Source organism: Chaetura pelagica, unplaced genomic scaffold (genome assembly GCF_000747805.2).
Source record: "Chaetura pelagica isolate M959 unplaced genomic scaffold, ChaPel_1.0 scaffold28, whole genome shotgun sequence".
Classification (NCBI taxonomy): domain Eukaryota; kingdom Metazoa; phylum Chordata; class Aves; order Apodiformes; family Apodidae; genus Chaetura; species Chaetura pelagica.
In genome coordinates, this window is record NW_009954303.1 from 394,530 (window position 1) to 416,837 (window position 22,308).

At 37.9% G+C, this 22,308-nt stretch overlaps 1 protein-coding gene across 1 annotated transcript in view; it reads right to left on the reverse strand.

The window, feature by feature from the left end:
- The window catches only part of KCNQ1 (potassium voltage-gated channel, KQT-like subfamily, member 1), a gene marked incomplete at its 5' end in the record, with an annotated part of 371,679 nt that overhangs the window by 123,955 nt on the left and 225,416 nt on the right, over positions 1-22,308 (reverse strand). The window contains one exon of the mRNA XM_010003898.1: positions 2,313-2,388. Coding sequence (XP_010002200.1) covers positions 2,313-2,388 — 76 coding nt within the window. The remainder of the gene's footprint in view (positions 1-2,312; positions 2,389-22,308) is intronic.

Here is a 22,308-nt window from a genome sequence, read left to right on the forward strand (position 1 = left end):
TTTAGATACTGCAGTGAACTGGTTGTTAGGAAGTGTATAGTCATTACTTGGCATATATTTACGCATTTTAATTTCTTATGACTATTTTATGTGCATATAATAGAAGAAAGCAGATTTACAACATAGTTTTGAAGAAAGAATAATGACTGTGGGTATCTCTTAATTACAGGAGAGATTTTCAAAAGCACCTTGTGGCTTGAATTTCAAGGTGACTTTGTGCATTAAGTTACTTATGTGCTTTTGAAAAATGCACCTTTGGTACTCTCCAAATTTTTAAACTCGGTCATAACCTTGTATTCAGAAATTATGGAGAAGTATCAGGTATCCCCCACACTTTCCTACTGGGAGATTCTGCTTCTGACAGAAACAGCAGCACATCACTTTTATGCAGGAGTGACTTGAGATACATTTCACTTCAGCCTAACTGACATTTTTAGTTCTTTAGTAACAGCTAATACTGATAGCTCAGGAAGAAGAAAGACTTTAGAAGAACGAGAGACAACTTTGTTGAGGGATTTTGCAGATGGCCAAGACCAGGTCTTTTGCAGATGCAAAAGTGAGAGTACAACTGAGAAGCCAGATTAGCAACTGGGACACCGAGTACAAACAAGTTTTAAGTATGAACTGAATAGTCTCATTCTATTCAGTCAAATGCTTTTTCAGCTTCTATCAAATCATCTGCCACAGGGGAGTTTTGTTTATTTGCCAGGTGGATAATGTTGCACACAGGGTTCAGGCATTTTCAAAATCTGTTTTTGACAAATACCACTTGGGAGGTAGATATAAAATGTGTAGAGTTCTTGTTTCTAAGTAGTTTAGTCAATACCATGGCAAATATTTAATTATCTAAATTTATGAGAACAATTATTCAGCAATTACCATGGAGCAAAGGATCACAATCAGGTTTTAGAATGAGAATAAATTCAAGTTTAATGGAACAGGCCACATTTAGACAGTTTTTCACTGGAATGGGCCACGTGCCTTGCCAAGTTACAAGTGCTGGCCAGCAAGTGTTAAGGAGCTTCTCAACAAAATTACTACAAAGAATATTTTCAACAAAATTAATATAAAGAATATTTTCTAAGAATATTTCCAGGCTACTTTCTTATTATTAGTCTAATAAAAACAACAGGTGAAACATTCTAGAAAAAAACTTCCTGAAAATAAAATAAAAATCAAAGTAGAAAATTGCTAAAAGAATTCAGGCATTGCTTCTACATTTCAATGAGGAAGTCAGAATCATGGTTTTGAAGTAGGAGCATCACCTTACAGAAAAAAATACATCTTGGACTCTTAAGTCATCATCATGCAAGATCATCACCATCTTTTTGATCCTAAACTTTACGCCCTTCAAATTTGAAGGAAAAAGGGCACCTTCCCTTTTTTTGGGGGGGGTCCTAGATTAAGGGTAGGAAATCTTTTTAGTCTATTGTAAAATGTAGTGGGGAGGTCATATATGAAAATGGATGTGGGCAGTTAAGCTTCTCTTACTCTTTGCATTTGCAGTTGTGAAGCCTGTTCTCTGGAGATTAATTTTAAGTAATACGTTTCTTACATATATATACATACATATATATATATGTATTCACCTAGTTTAAAGCAAGCTGAAGGCTGCTGACACCACTGGATTAATGAAATTGATTTAGAAACCACATTCTTGAAAAGTCTGCTGTTGGAAATTTTTAATTCAGACCAGGCAACAAAGTTAATTCCCTACTGTTAAATGGGCACAGTATAGCAGTATCACAGCAAGTGAAGTGGCACACAGGAAATATATGTCAGAGGAGGCTAGAGGAGTTAAGAGAACCCTTCTACCTCTAAATGGGGTGTCCTACCTATGCAGAGGGGAGAAGAGAAAAGGAATGAGAAACTTTCCAATAAGCTAAGAATTCTTATCAGGACTTCATTATCATCAAGTAAGAGACAGAAACAAGACTGAGGTAGTACTTAAATCCCTAATCCTACTGACCTGGCATGACAGTAACATACAGCTCAGAATTAATGGAGACATATGAGACTGTTTGCACTGCGAGAAAGAGACCGAGATAACAGAGGGTTAAGGGTCAAGTCCATTAGCAGAAAATAACATTTCAATTCAGACTCCATCTCAGGAGTTTAGCCTACTTCCAGTGCATCCACAGTTGACTAGCCTGCTGCTAAACAACCACCCCATTGAAGGAGGAAGAGAATGGTGGGTGTAGCTCACCATTACTGAAATGAATTGTTAGTCTCTCTTAAGTTTCTAAAAGAAACAATGAATCAGGAGAGTAAAAGGGTTTCTTTAGAAAAGAAGCTTTCTATTCACAACTCACCTGAAACTTTTTCTTTGCCACAAAATACTGCATCCTACGAATCACCTTAATTGCAGCACGGTGGTGTTCTCGCAGCCTGTGGGAAAAATGAAGAAGGTGAGTGGGGTGAAAGAGCATCTCCATCCAGACAATAAATATTACAGTCGGCAGTAAATGCTTCACTAACACGTGAATGTGTAATGTAAGTCACTGTGATTCAGCCTGTGAGCACAACACACTATTATGTTGACCTTCCTCACTTTTTGAGTAGGCTATAAACATCCAGGATTTTATCTGACTTAGGCTAAGTTTGCATGCATTTTACAGCAAAAAGAGTTGCCCACATAAACTCCTCCTATGTCTAAGAAAACCTCAGCCCATCTTTTCCAGTTTCATTTCCACACATACACACACAAAAAAAAAAAAAAAAAAGGAAAAAAGAAGCTATTAAGTTTCTGCATATTCAGCCATGCATAGCTTTCATACATGGCCAGGCTAGAAATCTAGCTTGTGTGGTTTTTGTGTCACTCCCCCCATCAAGTCCTATATGTGTTTATATATGTTTCTTCACTTAGGCAAATTCTTTTCTCAAAAATTATTTTAAAAAACCCACAACAAACATTTTGAAGATTTTTGAGTCGTCCCCCCATCAAGTCCTATATGTGTTCATATGTTTCTTCACTTATTCAAATTCTTTTCTCAAAAATTATTTAAAAAACCCCACAACAAACATTTTGAAGATTTTTGAGTCTTTAACTACTAAATAATTCCAAATTATCTTGTGGTAGCTGGATACAATGTCTACATACACAGGTATCTGAAAACTGGACTGTAAGTGTACTTAAAGACAAAATAATCTGAAAGGTCTAATAACAAATACATCCCACTCTTCGTGTACATGCATATGAAGAGAAAACAGAACTAAAAAATAAAAATTTGTTCTTTATACTTTAAAATTAACAGATTGTCATAGTATGACATTATTTTTTAAGCAGTTCATTAAGAGTAACTGATATTTAAATTTTTTCAAAGATTGCAAAAATTCTGTATTTTTCTTCTTAATATTAAAATACTGAATCAAACATTGCAGGTGTGCTGATGATTTATTCTACTTGCTCATTTTATTACTCTTATCTAGATGCACCTAAATGACATTATTGCACAATATTTATTTCTTTCTTAAATGCATGAACATCTAGTAATTATAACACTCATCCCAGACTTCTAGTCATGGCTTTGGGGAAGCAGCAGCAAATCCAAGTTAGATATTCCAGATGTTCATCTTTATAAAATTATTATTAGTAATACTGACAGATTAGCATATGCACAGGCAGTGCTTTCTGTCTGTTCTGAACTTGACAGCATTCATGCTCACTACATGAGAGAAAAGTAATATTTAAGTCTTGTACAGGCTTAGGTCTTAAGTATGATATAGCATGGTATCACCCAAGTTTCTTCAGTTAAATATAACCTGGAATTCCAGTAAGTATTCACATATTTCCTCAGGACAAATCTCCTCCAGCAAAGAGAAGTTGTGCATATGCAAATGCTGAATGTCTGTCCTCTGAAAAGCATGGCACATGTACTTGGGGAATTCTCTTTCTGAAAACTCACTCTTTTTAGTGGGAAAATAGTTTTCCGTGAAGTCAAAAAGAGAACCAAAAAACCCTCTCATGTTCTACTTTAGATACTGCCTCTCAGGTGGTTTTTTTGTGTTACAGAAATTGTTACCACTTAGCAGTGACAGAAAAGATTATTTCCTGTGGATACAGTATAAAATACAATTGCTTTCCAAAACTGATAACATATAGCTTTTCACCACAGGTTTACTAATCACCAGGACTTTAAAGCAACTGCACCTCAATAATTATGCACCGACCTGTGAATCTGCAGTTGGATCTGTATATAGAGGCCTTTCCCTCTTCACACCTCAGTGAGGTGTCTCAGAGAGACTCTCTACAGGTCTTCAGATCTGACTGCAAGATCATGACAGTTCATCTTACACAAATGGAAATTTGCTCCTCCTGACTGGGATAGCTGCTTGTTTGGATCTCGGTGAACGGAGGTAGCCTAGTGCTAGTTCATGACCACTCTGCCCTGTGAGCCCTTGCTGCACTGCTAGGGACAAGGACAACTTCTAAAAAAAAACAACCCCAAAAACCTAAAGAAATTAAGCATTCAGGGTTTTAAAGTTCCTCTTCACAAGGATAGGAGCAAAAAAGGTAGGCACTGTGCTCAATTTGCCAGTAAACATCAAAGGTGTGAAAGTGTAACTGTCATGCAGCCATACATGCTGTACATAAATGCACACAGAAACATCATATGACGGGTAGAAATCAATTTAAATTGCAACAAAACTGCTTGTAATATTTTGCTTTATGCCTTATTTCCTTTGGGGTGTCTTCTACAGTCTGTTATTTCTGAGTAAAGTATTTTTCTCTGGGACAGACGATCACACTGTGTGTAAAGCACATCAAATCCCTCATTCTCTATCTAGATGATGAGTCACATCTACAAGCAAGGCAACCCAGTAATAAAAATTATATTTGCCATTCAGTGAAATAATAAAACTATGCCATCAAATTTCCAACACAACTATTTTACATCAATCATTGGTCAGTGCAAACGTGAACTTCCAAGCCAGGAGGGAAAGTTAATATTCTCATTTTCTTCCTTCCCATTTCCAGCTCCAGTAGAAAAACTTACAGTAAGCTTGTTTCTGCTTATGCTGTAAAATCTAATTCTGCACAACAGGCTGTCCAGATGCCCCAAGATGAAATGCTTCTGTGATGAGGGAATGGAATTTAATTAGTAGACAGAGTTATGATTCACGGTTGTTTGATCTCTTTTGCAAACTAGTAACAAATGCTTTAGTAAATGAGAGCTTAACCATTAACTGGTTGCATTTGTTTGTTCAGCCACTTGTGACATCTCTGAATGCTGGTTAGAGAATGGCTGTCTGCAACCTCTGGGGACACATGGTGTGCTTCGATGCCAGATTGCCACTCAATACGTTAATGTCCTCGGAGAAAGTGTTCCATGAGTTTTTTAGGAGTGTGGTGGGAAATGACATCACCTGTGAGTGCTACAGACAGCAGCAGCCTCACACCACCCCTGGGCACGACCCCCACAGCCAGTGGGAGACATCCTTTGGAGAAGTACTGCCATGCAGAGCTGATCTCCAATGGCACCTGCCTCCCTCAGCCCCTCTGGCAGGGGCTTATAGGGACTACTGGCACACTCTGGAGATCCAGCCTGCATCAGTGGAGCTGCAGGAGCTAAGCTCTCTTGCAATTTTCACACATTTGCTTTTGCCTACCTTTGGCAGAAAGCATGTTGGGTAAATGCATTAGCAGCAAGGTCAGCTCACAAGGTTGTTGCCCTATTGTTAATGAAGCTGTTTTCCTCTCCTGAGCATTCATCAGCCATTGAGTCTTACTATCACCATACCCATTAATTTCATACTGACATCCAAAGAGACTTGCCAATCATCATGTGAGTGTTTCCAATAGCCAGCAGCATATTACCTTCAAAAATAAACTGAAGTAGCTTGCGTGACCATAAAATCCAGCTAAGGGCTACTGCTTCCAATGCTAGACAACAACTCAGCCCGACTCTGAAGAAAAACTGCCAATAGCTTTCACTGGCTACCAGCAATTCTCTTTCTTAATATAAAGAAGACATCAAGATCACCTTGAATATGGTACATACCAGGTGACATGTCCCAGTAAAGCCATAACATTGGCAATGCTCACAGGAATGATAGAGAAGGATGAAGGAGGATATAACAACTCAACAACAACAAAACATCTTGATGGAAATAGGGTCAACAGATTCATAGAAGCCTACATTATTTGTAGGCATAAACTAGGCTTGCTTTATTTGTGCACTGGAAAGGTAACCAGTTGCAGATACAGGAACTCCTGAAAGCATAAGAAATGAGGATAAACAAAATGAACCCTGACAACAAAATAAAATGGATTAAGTTCCTACATTGCAAAATTAAGCCTGGATGAATAAAAATACTAGAAATAGTTTGTTTTTCCTGCCTCCTTTTATTGTTAAGATACTTAACCTACAAGAAGTCATTTGGAGGAAACCTGATCTCTTCATTAAGAAAGCTGGACTGGAATTTCACAAAACTTGGAAAACAAACATGCTGAAGAACTTCAGGTGATTTTTACAGATGTTCTCCTTTGGTTGGAAAACTGTTACACATTTATAAATATGTCCCAAACGACTGTAATGGAACCATTTGTATATTTGACTGCAATATTATTAATTTTATGTAACACAGCCAGCCAAAACCTCAACAGGCTTCCCAAGGTGTGGCTCATTCCCTTGTCCTGCACTCACCAGCAGCCACAGTCAATGTCACTGGCTTCAGCCAGCACCCACCTGCCTCCTTCCTGCAAGGGGACCTGCAGGGCCACCCTCCAAGAATGCTTTCTGGAACCAAGGCTAAGACTTTTGGTTACAAAAAAACAGGTGGCTTTACAAAAAAGGAAGTAAGCAGTTGCACTGGTTCAGTTGTTTTATGTCTCAAGAAAAATATTTTACTAAGTTTTACAAGATTAATCCCCATTCAGAAATACATTGTTCTTTCATTAAAGAACAAGAAAGGAAAAACAGTTACTAATTAGAAATATTTATTGTCCTTACAAACCTGCTGAATTTTATATCAAATCCTTAGCAATGCCATTAGAAATTTGTTTCCATTTTCTTATTAGGAAGATATTCTAGATATGGTTTAGTGTTAACAGAATTATTAAAGCAACAAGACAGAGGAAAGCTGGTGCTAATTTCCTATTTGTAACACTTGCTTTTTTGTTCACTCGTAGAACATTTTATTATCAAAACCATAATGTCTGGCACAGACCTCCCAGCATACACTGACGCTGATATTATCGACGTTAAAAGGTCAATGCTGTCTATTCAGAATTACTTCAACAAGAATGAAAACTCAGCAGAAGACAGCCACAGATTTACAATGTCTTTTACAAAATGCTCATTTCTCAGTAAACTTAACACTGATTGGAAGGCCAGCTCAGTTTTCAAACATATTTAAATCCTCTGCAGTCAGTTCTCTCCTAAATCAGAAATTTAAGAAAGAAAACTGAAGCTGGTTGGCCTGAAGTTTTTGGCACTAGTAACTATTTAGACTTTAACACATCAGATTTTACTAACATGCATGTGAACTGAAATATTTTTGCCACCGAGGCACTGAAACGTGTTCCCTGTCACAGAATCTGCTCGATGAGATTCAGAGTAACTACACTGAGCCATTTAATTAGTGCATTTATGTCTAATGAAATCTTTCAAGGTCAGTCTTCCAGGCGCTTTCAGTATAGTCTGCTGTGGCTCAAAATTATTCTTGTCTTTTCATACCTTCTGTCATTCCCTACCCATTGGCCTTGGCCCATCGACCCAGCCTGTCCAGGTTCCTCTGCAGCATGTCCCTACCTCCACCAGATCAACACTTCCCCCCAGCTTGGTGTCATCCATGAATTTATTAAGGGTAGACTCGATCCCCTCCTCCAGGTCATCAACAAAGATGTTGAATAGGACTGGGCCCAGGACTGATCCCTGGGGGACACCACTGGTCACTGGACACCAGCTGGATGCAGCTCCGTTCACCATCACTCTCTGGGCCCAGTCATCCAACCAGTTTTTAACCCAGCAAAGGGTGCACCTGTCCAAGCCATGGGCTGCCAGCTTCTCCAGGAGGATGCTGTGGGAGACTATGTCAAAGGCCTTGCTGAAGTCAAGGTAGACCACATCCACAGCCTTCCCTTCATCCACTAGGTGGGTGACCCAGTCACAGGAGATGAGATTGTTTAGGCAGGACTTTCCTCTCCTAAACCCATGTTGCCTGGGCCTGATCCCCTGGCTGTCTTCTACATGCCACTGGATGGCACTCAGGATGATCTGCTCCATAACCTTGACAGGCACCAATGTCAGGTTGACAGGCCTGTAGTTCCCCAGTCCAGGCCTTTGCCTTCTCTAACTTGGATGATGTGACCAGAGCCTTTGCCACTGAAGACTGAGGCAAAGTAGTCATTGAGTACCTCAACCTTCTCTATGCTCTGCATGGCCAGGTCTCCAGTTCCCTTCTGAAGCAGGCCTACAGTTTCCCTCATCTTCCTTTTATTGCTGACATATCTGTAGAAACCTTTCTTATTCTTAACATCCCTGGCCAGGTCCAACTCTGTTTTCCAAGTGCTTTGGCCTTCCTTACCCGAGCCCTTGCTTCTCTGACAGCTTGTCTGTACTCCCCTCAAGGATACCTGGCCCTGCTTTATTTAGTGAATGTGAACTTAGGACCAGGGGAATTATTTTCAGCTGAATTAACATTTTTGAGCTCCTCACCCCTCTGTGTATCCTCCCAGTTATCTGTAGTTGTTTTATTATTTATTTAAAATATGTAATTTAAAATCTACAAACTTCTTTCAATGGGTTTCTATTTTATTTTACAGCAGCTTTCATGCCTCTCTTCCCAAAACTCACAAGCTTATCTCAGAAACCCTTTCATGTAGTTACAGCAATCCTCTTCTCTCTACAGCTAGTCTGGTTCAGCTTGGTTTGTGGATTTTTAAGAGATGCAAAAAAGAACAAGTTTTCAAAATAACATTGCCTTTGGAGGATTTTTCTGTTTTAGTATCTTCAGATAATAATAAATATAGCCTACTATTACAATAAATGTTTTATAAGGGAAAAAAAAAAGTCTGTGTTTTTCATAGTCATGCCATTGGAACATGGTATATAATGGGAAAAGCCACTGGAAAGCTGCAGCAATCCCTGTGGAGCTCAGCAACCTCAACTGGGAGCACAGTGTGCTCTCCCCAGCTCTCAAATATATCTGTGCAGGGATGTAATAGAGGCCTACAGCTGGAGAAAGGAGCACACACTGCCTTCAGCATGGCACTGGGGCTTTTCTCCTGCTTTGGGAGCCTCTGTGAAGCAATGGCAGCTACTGGGAAACCTGATAAGCCACATTCAGCAGGTCAGAAAGGATCCTGAGCCAGTGGCCTAGGAAAGGTGTCCCAGGAGCACTGGGGAAGCAGGAGGTGGGAGTCATATGCAAAGAGGACAACAAGCTCAGGTGACTTGGCTTGTTTCGGAGACCTAAAAGCAATTTGAGACTCAGAGCAACTCTGGAAAATACAGTGCATCAATATGGCCCTTTAAACATAAATATATCAGGGCAATCTGAAATACATACCGAAATGCAGGCCTGAGAAGGGAAAGAACTATTGCTCTTCTGATCTTTAGACTGCACAGGTAAAAATAATAACTGCCACGTTACTATTGGTCAGCAAGATACAGCATGAAGCACAGAAGTTTTTGGAAGCTGTTTTTGTGATAGGTCACACGAGTTTCACAAGGAGTACAGCTTCATAACTCACCCGAAGTACACACTGTCAAAGACCTCTACTGCTATATGACAACTGCCTTGCTGTACTTCGAGGTGGATCATTTTACAACTGAATTTTCAGGAACAGCTTTCTGCAAGCATTTATGCTTCTCTTCTCTGGAAACTACTAGGAGACTGGACACAATAAAGGAGACAAAGACACTATTAAAGGCAAAGTTTTCAAGCATGCTGAGCCTCTACTCCATTTCAAGTTGTCCCTCTATTCCTCAGCATATCCTACAAAACAAAAACTGGTTTCCAACTAAACAGAAGAGGACTCAGAATAGCTGAACAGCATAGGATTTCAGAGTGCAACATTCAGATTTGTTCAGCTTCTCTTGGGAGAAATGGCCCAACATATAGTATGCCTAGAACTGAAACAAATTGCTGCAGCTAGAATTAAGATAATACAAACATTTTCAGAACTAATGGTATGCTAAGGCAAACAGATGTAACATCAGAGATTTCCCTTGTGGTCTGCACACAATTATGCTACTGAAGAACATAACCCTTCCTATAAAAGTTTGTGTTGAAATCAGGCGAGAGCATAAGATTTCTTGTACATCCTAAATTAATGTTGCTGTATATTTTTACAATTCTGGTTTTTACTTGTATCTGTTACCAGGGCATGAAGAGTTTCACAAAGGATATAAGGAAAAAAAATAGGAAGACAAAATTATTTTTGGAAGAGACTGAAATACCCTGTAGAGAAAGCAGGAAAAATACAAAAACTATTTTCCATTCTGTCAGAATTGGCTGTTGTTCTCAAACAAATGGTAATACCATTATCAAATGCCAATTGATACCGATATGCATATCAAATCACAGTGAGCATTTATTCAGTTCTTCGTTCTCTGCATCTTGTTGAAGGCAGTTGCTTTTTTACAGTTTCAAGGACAAGCATTTTGAAAGTAACTAGACACAAATGAGTTCACAGATAAATAAATAATAATGTACAGGATTGTCTTACAGACATAGCCTGACATATTGAACTCCTTTTCTAAAGAAGCTGAAGACAGAAAACAACTAAGCTATAGTTCAGTGCACACAGAAAGACATAGATATTATTTTGCAGCATCTGGTTAAGAGGAATCTTTTTAGATTAAAAAAATATATTTTTAGCAGAGCTTGTCATTCATGTCTCTGAATTACACAAGGAAAGGCAGGGATACAATCAAAGATACTGAGAGGAAACAACCATATTGCCTATAGTTACTTGCTCTCTATTGTTGACCTATTAAAGTTGCAATAACCTTTGCATATTAAACTGGCTAATGCTCTACTATTTCATTATGCCCAAGAAGCTCCTAACACTACACAGCAGCTCTTTGTTGTATTTGCTGTAGTGAGTTACAAGACCACTGCAAACTCCAGACTGAGTTTGGCTTTTCTATTTGGCTTAAATTGCACCACCCAGAACACACATCTGACACAACCTGTACAGAAAAATATTTAATGCAGAGTATCACAGAATCACAGAATGGGTTGGGTTGGAAGCGACCTTAAAGATCATCTAGTTCCACCCTCCCTGCCATGGGCAGGAACACCTCCCACTAGATCAGTTTGCTCAAAGCCCCATCCAACCTGGCCTTGAACACTTCCAGGGAGGGCGTATGGGCTGTAAAAGCATCAAAATTACAAACAGCTCATTAAGAATTCTCAATTACTTATTTCCACTCTACATAATACTTTAACATGCTCATTTCATATACGCTGTACCCACATCTTAATTAACACTCATTGCATAATACTACTGGTAACATACTATTGGACCTTTTGTTTTGAAACAAAACAAATAAGCTTTTATTAGGTCAACTACTGATGCAGCTCATAGGGCATCCATGGAAGATTAAAACAATATTGCTTTGTTAGTTATTTAACCTCACACAATTATTTCAGCCACAACCTCCTTCAGTTTTTTCCCCTCATCTCAGTAATATGTGCATTTTTACATAATGACTTTGAAAGGCTGAGAGACCTGGGGCTGTTTAGTCTAGAGAAGAGAAGACTGAGAGGGGATCTTATTAATGTTTATAAAGATCTGAGAAGGGTGGGCATCAAGCAGGAGGGGCCAGTTTCTTTTCAGTCGTGCCCTGTAATAGGACAAGGGGCAAAGGATGCAAACTAGAACACAGGAAGTTCTACCTCAACATGAGGAAAAGCTTCTTTACTGTGAGGGTTACTGAGCACTGGAATAGGTTGCCCTGAGAGGTTGTGAAGTCTCCTTCTCTGGAGACTTTCAAGAACTCTCTGAATGCGTTTCTCTGTGACCTGCCCTAGGTCATCCTGCTTTGGCAGGGGGTTGGACTTTATGATCTCCAGAGGTCCCTTCCAACCCCTAATATTCTGTAACATTCTGTGACCAAAAAAGTGATTTTTCTTTGTAAAACCAATCATAGGCAAGAGGTTAGATTCACTCATACACCCTCACAAGTTCAGGCTATTCTACCAAGGCAAAGCAGGTAAATTGAGAGTACCTCAGCTGTTCAATACAAATGAAATTCATTACACAGTTGTGAACTGACAAAATAAAACAGCTCTCATGTTGCAGAGGCAGAAATTACAGCCAGAAAAAATATCTGAAAGGAAACGGCCATTGACCTGAATAGCAATTACCAGAAACAGTGATAATACTGTTTCAGAAATCCTAAAATTTCCCAGGTTGTTTTCTTCTACAGAGATGACTGGCAAATTCTCCTGCCATTTACTAATGAAAAAAAAGTTGCTGCTGTGGAACTGTTTCTAAGCATAATATTCTGAAATAATACTGTATAAAAATCCCCAAAAAACCCCCACAAACAACCATAATTGCCACAGAAATCAAATGAAAAATAAAGTCAAATTCTGTGCAGATTTATACCATGAGACACTAGAAGGGGCTGGGAGCTGATGGACTGTTATGTCACCGTGTTTTCTGGCTTGCCATCTCTATAGGGGCCCTGGCTGTAACTTATGCAGAATGATATAAGTGTCTGCTCACAGCTGCACATTTCAGTGGGTGTATCCTCCAAAAATAACATGATGGAAGACTCTAAACATAAGGGTGTTGCTATAGTTTGTGTAAACTGCAATGAAAAGCATAACAAACCTTGAACAGATAGCATAAGGACAAGGGGACTTCAATTCCCATGTCAAAACTACCACTTCAGAAAAAAAAACCCAGTTGCAAATGTAGTTCAAAACTGCAATTTTTGCAACTGGAAGCATTCTCAAGGATTTGTTATTTTACAATGGTGGAGAAACACAGGGGATTTCAACTTGTGGAGAACAGCTTTTTCCTATAAATCACAGAGCGTAATCTGAAACCCAGAAACAGCACAGGGGCTCACATTTATGGATTTAAAACAGATGAACACCAAGCATGTTCTTAACCCTTTCCCCATAATTTCTTCCCAGAACAAAATGACAACAAATATGCAAGTACCAAACAGAAATTAACCTGGTAAAAAATCAAGATAAATACAATTCTGTAAACACTGAAGCTCTTCAACTGACTTCCCTAAAGACACAAACACAGAACTGTCCTAAGGCAAAGCACTGTAAAACTGTTAGAGCTTAATCCACTATTCGGACTGTTCTTTCATCAACTTTTATTTAAGCAGTTTATCTTGTTGAGATTAGGATCTCTCTTACAGAGCAAGACCTGGCAAACATAAGCCCTTGGTTTTGAATATCAGGTTATATTTCACTGGGAAAGAAGTAACTAGCAGCCTGTCATCTCACCATAAGGTTATAAACTCCTTTATCAGGCAATAAGAGAACTAACAGTAACACATTAGTGATAATTCATCTTCAGAAATATGTAAGAACATTAAGAGGATAGGAAGAGCATTCATTTATTGTTCTTTAAGATACCCAACAATTTCTCTAGCATTTTAGCCTCTCCTATGACTCACTGGACATAAAAACCCTCAAACTGAGAATACCCTATTCAGACTTGAATCCTACGACATGGTCTTTATTTTTTTAATAAAAAAACATAGTGTAAAAGAATGGATTGGAGTACCATCATTGCCAAGAGGCATTGGTCTATACCATGCCAGGCTCAGAGTTCTAGTACTTCCAGAAATTCACTCATATACGTGACAAAACACTATGATTAAAAGCAGAAACGGTCTTGGATTGAAATAAAGTATGATGGTACATCGTATTAAATCTCTACACCAATGTAACATTTTAGAGCAAACCTTAAGCCAAATAACCCAGGATCCTTGCAAAGAGAAGAAGAAAGGTCGTTTTAAGCTTACTGCAAGATCACTCATCTGCACACACAGATTTTGCCCATGGTAATCCAAGCTCTGTCCCTTTATTAGCTGCAGTTCAGTGAAGTGGTACTTTTGCCCATATCTCCTGTTGAAAAGCTGGGGTGTTTCTGTAGTTCACTGGAAAGGAATTTTCATAGGAAAAATATCTCTAAAGTGGGAATGATGGGCTCCTAAATCTTTTTCAAGTGAAGAAGTAGCTACCTGAGAATATTAGAAAAATGCAGCATGTAAATTAATTCAGTCTTACAAACTGGGCATGTTGTGGGAGCATCCAAAAAATGCAGTCATGGCTAAAGTGTTGTGCTACAATAATCAGAAATACATCTTAAAATATCTCAGCATTTTTGAAGTAGCTTGCCAAGACTGTTTATGTAATTTTACTTGCAAAGAAAGATTAGGGGGAAACGGGGTATAAAAGAGAATTTACGTTATTAGCACAGTTCTCTCTACAACCAACATTTGATATGTCAAATTGTGTTAGCAAATCACAATAACCGTAACAGTCACCAAGACACTGACTTTTAAAAAAAAGTAATTTCAAACCAAAGACTGACTCTTTCACAAACTCACAAAACATGAAAAATTAGACCCTCAACTGCTTCATCTTCATTGTATTATCACTACAGCTTTTTAAAGCTGCAGTCCCATTCCAAATACAACCTCCCTTGCTTCACTTTAGTCCTGCAGATGCTCAGATTCAGATCTCATCTTTGTCTCTTGTGAACTCAAGATGATATTTGCATATAAATACCTATATATGTCCACAGTGGGATTTCCAAAGATGTCTATCAGCCCATCTAATTATGTTGGGATACATAGTCCTGAAAAATCTCACGAGGCACTTAAATGACTGTGACAATTTGATCTATTCCATACGCAACCATATGCACAAATTAAGTAATGAGTATAAAGGAAGAGGCACTGCTTGAAAGCCACTAAAAATATGGACTCTATCCCATTTACTGAATATTGTGTTGCTTCTCTAAAGCACATCCTGTGCAGAAGTTGCTGCCTATGTGTAACAAATTACTTGGAAGCCTGTCATCTCACCACAGCAGGTGCAGGACGACGTGCCATGAGCAGCCTTCTTAAAGTGCAGGGGAGAACACAAGCCTGAACTTACATACTTGCTTACCCTATCAAGGTGCCAGTAGAAACTTTGAATTTTTGTACATACAAGAAAATATTTAAGATAGCAAACATAGAGTATATATTGAGAGGAATTCTAGATACATACTTACTAAGTAAGTTCATATTTTTATGTGGAAAATCTGGCCTGAAACATCCAAATTTTCCTGTTCAATCTAATAGTTAAAGAAAATGCTGTGCCATTACTATTTCAGAAAAGATGAGAAATTTTATGAGCTGATATGCTGGAGACAGAAACTGGCTGGGACTAACTACTCTGGTATGTGAACTCCATTTCTTTCTGTGGCTTCAAAGCACAAGCACAGCTCAACAACACGTTTTTTTGGCCTAGAATAATTCTCTAGTAAGTTAGATATGGAAACCAGCATGTGTTTTAATTACTTTCTCTCTCTCAATTCAGAAACTGTTATGGATCCAGCTGCACCTTTCAACTTAAGTTCTGTTACAGAGAAAAAAAATATTTTGCTTACTATTTCTATCTCTCAGAAATATGTGATGATGTTTACAGAATTATTTACATTCAAGTGCTTTGTTAAAAATATCAGCCTACTCCATAACTTTACGGTTTTGCAACACATTTTTCTGCAAAGCAGCAGTTCCTCAATGAGGGTTAAGCATCAGTTCAGCTCCACTCAGCATAGCAGACAGGAGTTTTCAGATCCTGGGCAGTTTTAGGTGGGCTCTATTTATTCTAAAAATGGGTTTTTCAGTGGTATTGATACAGTCAAGGAATCCAGCATTCAAAGAACTAACACAACGAGGAACATACATGGAAATTAAGAGCAAACTACCACCATCCAGAAGAGTAACTACTGTCCAGGATGGACAGACTTTTGAGGAAACACACTAGTCATGGAAATAAGGAGGGCTCAGCATTGCTACCATTTGTGTTATACTTGTTTGAGAATCAGGGGATTTCTACCTCGAGTTTAACGCCATCCATCATAACACAAAACAATGAGCACTGCATCAGGCTTTCCTCTTTTCTCTCCATGCCACTGTAAGCCAGCTCTCTTCTCTAGCTGCCACCCTTCACAATTGCTCTTCGCCCCTCTCTTGTTCTCTGACTTTCCTACACATTCCAATTAGCTTTTCTTCCCTTTACCTTTACATTTTCTGCATCTATCTTGTAGTTCCTCCTCTCTGTTATATCAGCCATAAGTTATTTATCCTTATTTTCACAGCCCTTCATAGCCTACTGTGACTCATACTATCAAATCTCACAGGTATCTTTACTCTGCATGTAATCACTCCACAGCCATGCAACATATTTCCACATTTCCTTTCTTGCCACCTTTGTACCAGACAATACTGCAATATAACTTTTTTCTATTTCTCCTCACTCTTTGGCTGCATGGCATCTCCTCACAATGGGACACAATTCAGAGAATCTAACTCTCATACTCTGAAGAGCCCAAATGCTAAACAGGAACAGCAAAATGTAGTTATTACTTTTGCAACTGTACTATCTGTGTTAAACTAATGATAGTGATGTCCTAAAACCAAGCAAAAATGTGTTCATTCAAACTTGTCAGACTAGGGTTTTACTGGAGAAAAAAGGACTTACCAACTTCCTAGTAAGCACTTTTCAGATACACTGGTAGTACAAGACCTTAAATAATTTCCAATTTTGAATGATTATTTAATAAAAATACCCTTTTATATAAACTAACATACATAGTAACATGTATACGAAAGCACTCATTTAACAGAAGGCAATAAGTTAATGCAAATTACAGACAAGAACTGGAGAGAAGAGCAATACATCTAGATTTTTAAAATACCAGAATTGAGAAGCTATTTTAAGGTGATAAGAACTGAAAATCAGTATTAAATAGGAGACTTTCAATAGATATCAGCAGTGATTCCTCACTGAAAAAAATCTCCTGAGAAAGTGGGGAAATGGAAAATGTGAAAGAGCACACTGAAGATCAGGAGTCCTTTTCTACCAGATGCTTTTACACCTCGTATATGCCTTCATATCCATTAGTTCTACAGAGGCCAAGAGCAGAGAGGAGAGTAGGCTAAATGTATGCAGGAACACAAATAAAAGTAGTCTTACTTGTAGTCTACTGCATCACAGAGTTATCAGCACTGAAGGTGCTAATGCACAATACCACTCCAAAATGAAGAGCAGTGAGTTGACTTAACCGTTCACACTACTTAGGTCTTTGATTGCAGTCTTTATTACTAAAACTCTGCTCACTTTGGGCATTGGAAAACAATTAGGAATTTTGCAACAATCCTGAAAAGCATGGGAGTAGGCATAGCCTTGCTGAGTCCACTGAACAGGTTTAACACTGTTTTTCCCCCTGGCCTTCATGTGAAGTAAAAGCAGGCCAAGTGTATTCCACCTATGGATTGTGCAGTTTTAGCTAAGCTGGGCTCTAAGGCTGTATTTGCTCTTCCTACCCCATATGCCCTTTTAATTCGTATTATTTTCCTATCCTTCCAGTTTATGAAAACATACTCCCACAGGATTAATCTACTGAGACCATAAAAAGAGCTTGAATAACACCAGTGGTGTTTGTGCAAACAGGTAATTATGAGGATCTAGGCTTTTCCATATTCAAAAGTGCAAGTGCATGGGATATTCCACCCCCCGCCTTCCCTGCTTTCTTTTCCCCTACATATTTTTATTACTGAAGTTATTCAAGTCTTCTAGAATACAGAAGAAAGAACAAGCATCAGAAGAAAATCAAAGTTGCCTTTTGACCCAGCACTTCTGAGTTTGTATTGATTTTCCTGGACATTTGCTCAATTGAATCAGAAATAATTTCACTTAATATCAGACAAAACCAGAGAAAAATGGTTTGGTCTTTGGAAAGTTCTTGGGCTTTTCAAATTTAAAAAGGCTTAAATATGTTTTCTTCATAACGAACATTTTCACAGAATTTCCAGTCTGAATTGGAAGCAGGAAAAAAACAAACTACAAACCAAACAAAAATCAGCTCAAACTCTTTTCCCACAGGACTTTCCTGACCCAGTTTGAAAACTGAAGAGATTTGGTTAAGTCTAAAAGACTCCATAAGAGGCAACCTTTACTCAATCTCCAAATATTTATACACTGCTAATTTTGTTGAGAAGACTAAGATGACATTGCTCTCTAGAACAGATTATCAAATTAGTATTTTCTGTCCTGTAACCAGATGGCCTCTGCCTAGGTTTAAGTGCAAGTCTAAATACACTTAAGCATACTTTCTTCTATATTTTCTAAGTTTAACTATTGCTCTATTTTGAACAGTAATTACACATGTTATCTATGTGCACATGTACTTAAACCAGGTAAAATAGTGCAAACAAATTATATCTGTATCACTAGGTGACTACATTGAATTTGTGCTGGTTTTTTTCATGTAGTTCCTTTTTTTCTCCAGCAGTATGGAATGCTGTGAAATATTCTACCCTACACAGCAGCCTGTACTGACACCACTAGCTGCTGCTTTCCAAGGACACATTAAGAGCAAATTATGAGGAAAATTACTGCATTGCAGTCGGGCCTAAAATAAAGGTCAAATTAAATCCTTTTTTTAATTTTTAATTACAATGTTCTCCTGAATATGGGCTCAAGTGAATGCTGTTATGATGTAAATTACTAAACAGCAACTGCAGGGTCCTTAAATAGTACTTTGGCTTAAGATTCACATTCAGTTTAAATTAAAAGTGCTCATGGGCTAAAGACATTTTCTTAAAGTACCAAGAGCTGTCCCAAAGCTCGTTTTTATTTTATTACTTGAAATTCTTAAAGCAAAGCACTGTAAAAGTTCACCTTTTATTACAATAAGTGGCCATTTCTTAAATAATTATAGCAGCATCACAAATTATACTATGTCCAAACTACATATTCACAGTCCCTTACCATGTTAACTTCTTACAAAATAAGTGTATCTAATAAGGCTAAAAAAACCCACCTGGTTTTCAAAAGATATTTTTTAAATTCTTTTGAATTGCATAAACATGAACTTCTAGATTAAAAAAAATGGAATCTTGCTTCCTTTCATGTTGAGCAGTACACCACAACATTTATTAGTAGCAGTTGCACAATCCTCACAGTCTTAGCAGAAAAATGGTCTCATTTTCTTCACCAATGTGTCTATCTAAATATATATGTATATATTTACTTGATTACTTTTGAAGTGCTTCTACTGAACTACAGGGTTAGTTCACACTTCCCTCCTCCCCACCCCAGGTAAGGTGAATATGAAAGCAGTTTGTTTTGAAGGAAAAGAAGTAGTAGAATACAAAACAGAGGAAATGCTGTATCCTGTAAATGAGGTCAGGCCCTTTCAAGATTGTTGATTCTTGCAAGAATTTTATATACAGGGACACGTGTAAGTTTCAAAGTGTTTTTCCAGTTGAAAACAAAGCAGATACACATCTAACTTGAAGGCTCAAAAGACAAAAGTCCAAGTATTCTGTTCAGCCAGTGGTAATTCAGAGAATTTAAGTGAGATAGTTAAAACAACTAGTATGAATCCACTGGAATAAAAAATCTGCCTTATTATGTGTTACTCATATATGTTACGCAGTTACTAAGACAGTCTTAAATGAAAACATGTGGATTATATAATAACATATAATTGTTTAGTTTCTGTAATGTACTCTCACCTAAGTAGATAATTGGCAGCGAGGACTGAGCATGAGAACTTTTGACCTGAAAGCACATAGTTTTTTTCTGAATTCAACAAGAATGTGTTCTCTCTTTTCTAAAGACTTTCAACAATTTACAAGAGTAAGGAATTTTTTATTTAAAAAATGTGCTTAGAGAATTGACTAGTTCTTGAAAGCTCAGGAAAGGTATCCAGCATCTATCTTTAAACAGAAAAAATGACAACATAGATGCTGACATTGCCAGTGCTCAAATCAGTTTTCAGGAAGGATCAAACGTATAAATCACTTGTTGGTGAAAAAGAACCAAAGGAATGTCAAGAAGAACATTTATGCTTTGTTTTTCTCACACATCCTGAAGTTAAGTGTTCAACTATGCATTGACACCAGTTCTTAAAGAAAACATAAAAGGCAGAGTGGTCATAATACAAGAAAACATGCTCTAAAATTATTTCTCATCTTCATCTAGTGCAGAGAGCTGTTCTTTCACAAGGGTTAGCACAGATCTGTGATGGGATAGAATCTTGGGCTGCTGAAGTCAATAAAAATCTTGCTATTGACGTCAGTGGATTGGAATTCCTTCTATTATCTTTAGATACCTGGATAGCTGCCTGAACATCTGCTGAGGTTGTCTTTAAAAAGTCAGAATGCAGTAATGCAGTTTTGTAGAAATACTCAGATCTGCTGGTGAGGATAATTTCATCCCATTAAAAAACACTTACAAATTATAAGTTCATTAGAAGTTGTTATGCCTGACTTGTTTGGTAGATTTCTTATGAGGCCTCTGATTTGAGCAAATATAACCTGATACTTACTTGCTTCACATAACCACCTTTTTTCCAGACCCCAGTCAAAATGTAGTAAAATAAAAACTTGTCCAAGGTCACGGAGGAAGTCTGTGGCAAAGCCGAAAAATTCTAAGTCCCATGAAATTATGTGAACACCTTCCTTTTTTTTTTTTTTTTTTAATACCAATCAAGAATGAAAACATGAGGAAAAAAGAAGGAGGTATATGCTGGTAAACTAACATTTCCTAAAAGAACAATGAATTAAAGTCTAAAGAAAACACTATACACGCATACTCAAACATAAATCAGGTAATTTGCCAATTTAGGATGAGTTAAATAGCAATATTCAGCTGTAACATATTCAGGCACAAAGAAGTAGTAGTGGTCTGCACAGGAAGAAAGTCCTGGTTTATTATTCTATTTGCACCAAAGCACAAAAGCCAAGTGCACCACTGTATCTACTCTCAAATCTGTCTGTATAACAGAATTTCTCAGTTCTCAGGCTTCCTATCTTTTTTCTCTGCCTATGAATGGCAACATTTGTGTAACTATTTATAGCACAATGGCAAAACAAGAATGCAAAATCTGTATTAAAACAAAAAAGAGAGTTTAGATAGATTTCTCTGTAGCTGCTAGCTTTCTCTCCTATTAATGTATCTGTTCACATGTCACTTCCACCACTCACTTTTTGTATTTAATGTTGTTTTCTTAACTAAGCTTTGCAATTATAGGGATTTCCTTTTAAATTTACTGTTCTGTCTGTGTAAGGAACCAATGCATTTTCTAAACATGATTATTTAAAAAAAACCAACAGTGTCAGTGGAAGGGACACAGCTTCACTACAGAGGTGGATGTTAAAAACAAATGAATAGTATAGTCTAAGTTCATTAGTCCAAAGCAGAACTGACTGATACAGAGGTGACATTAAACACTGGTGACTTCTCTGCTCTCTCCATTAAAACATGGTTCCCAGTATGAAGAGCAGGATGTTAATACTCATTCCACACAATGTTGTACATGTAAGTTGAATTTTTAACTGTGATGCATTTGGACTGCTTTGTTACCTAAATATCAACAGTCATTCAAATTTTCCATGAAGTTTACACACACAAAAGCTTTATGCATTTATATGAGAAAGTCACTCCAGGAGTCAAAAACAAAAGGCATTCTAATTTAACTAGGAAGATCTTGCAGTTGCAATTCCATGCTGCTATTAACGTATGGACAGTTCCACTGAACTTCCTCATGCAAGGTGAAGGACTCCTGTAAGGCCTAAAGTTTTTTTGTCCTCTTGTAAAGAGGAAATAGCTCACCAAAACACTGTTTCAGGTAAAAACAGATTAAACAGAGAACTAACACATTAACTCTGCAGAACTTGACGCTAACCAAAAGACTGGATACTGTGCTGACATACAAATATCCAGCCTGATAATATTTATATAGTGAATACTTAGATATAGTGATAAAATACAAAATACACAAAGCCCGTGCAAGAAGATCCTCCTTATCAGGAGGAGGAGATAGCAAATTATTCTATTCTGTAATTCACCTCACACCTCGAGTACTGTGTTAGGTTCTGGGCTCCTCACTACAGGAAGGACACAGAAGGGCTGGAGCCCTCAGAGAAGAGCCACCAAGCTGACAAAGGGTCTAGAGAACAAGTCATACGAGGAGCAGCAGCTGAGGGAATTAGGGATGTCTGGTTTGGAGAAGAGGAGGGTCAGGGAAGATCTCATTGCCCTCTACAACTACTTGAAAAGAGGTTGTAGGGCGGTGGATGTTGGCCTCTTCTC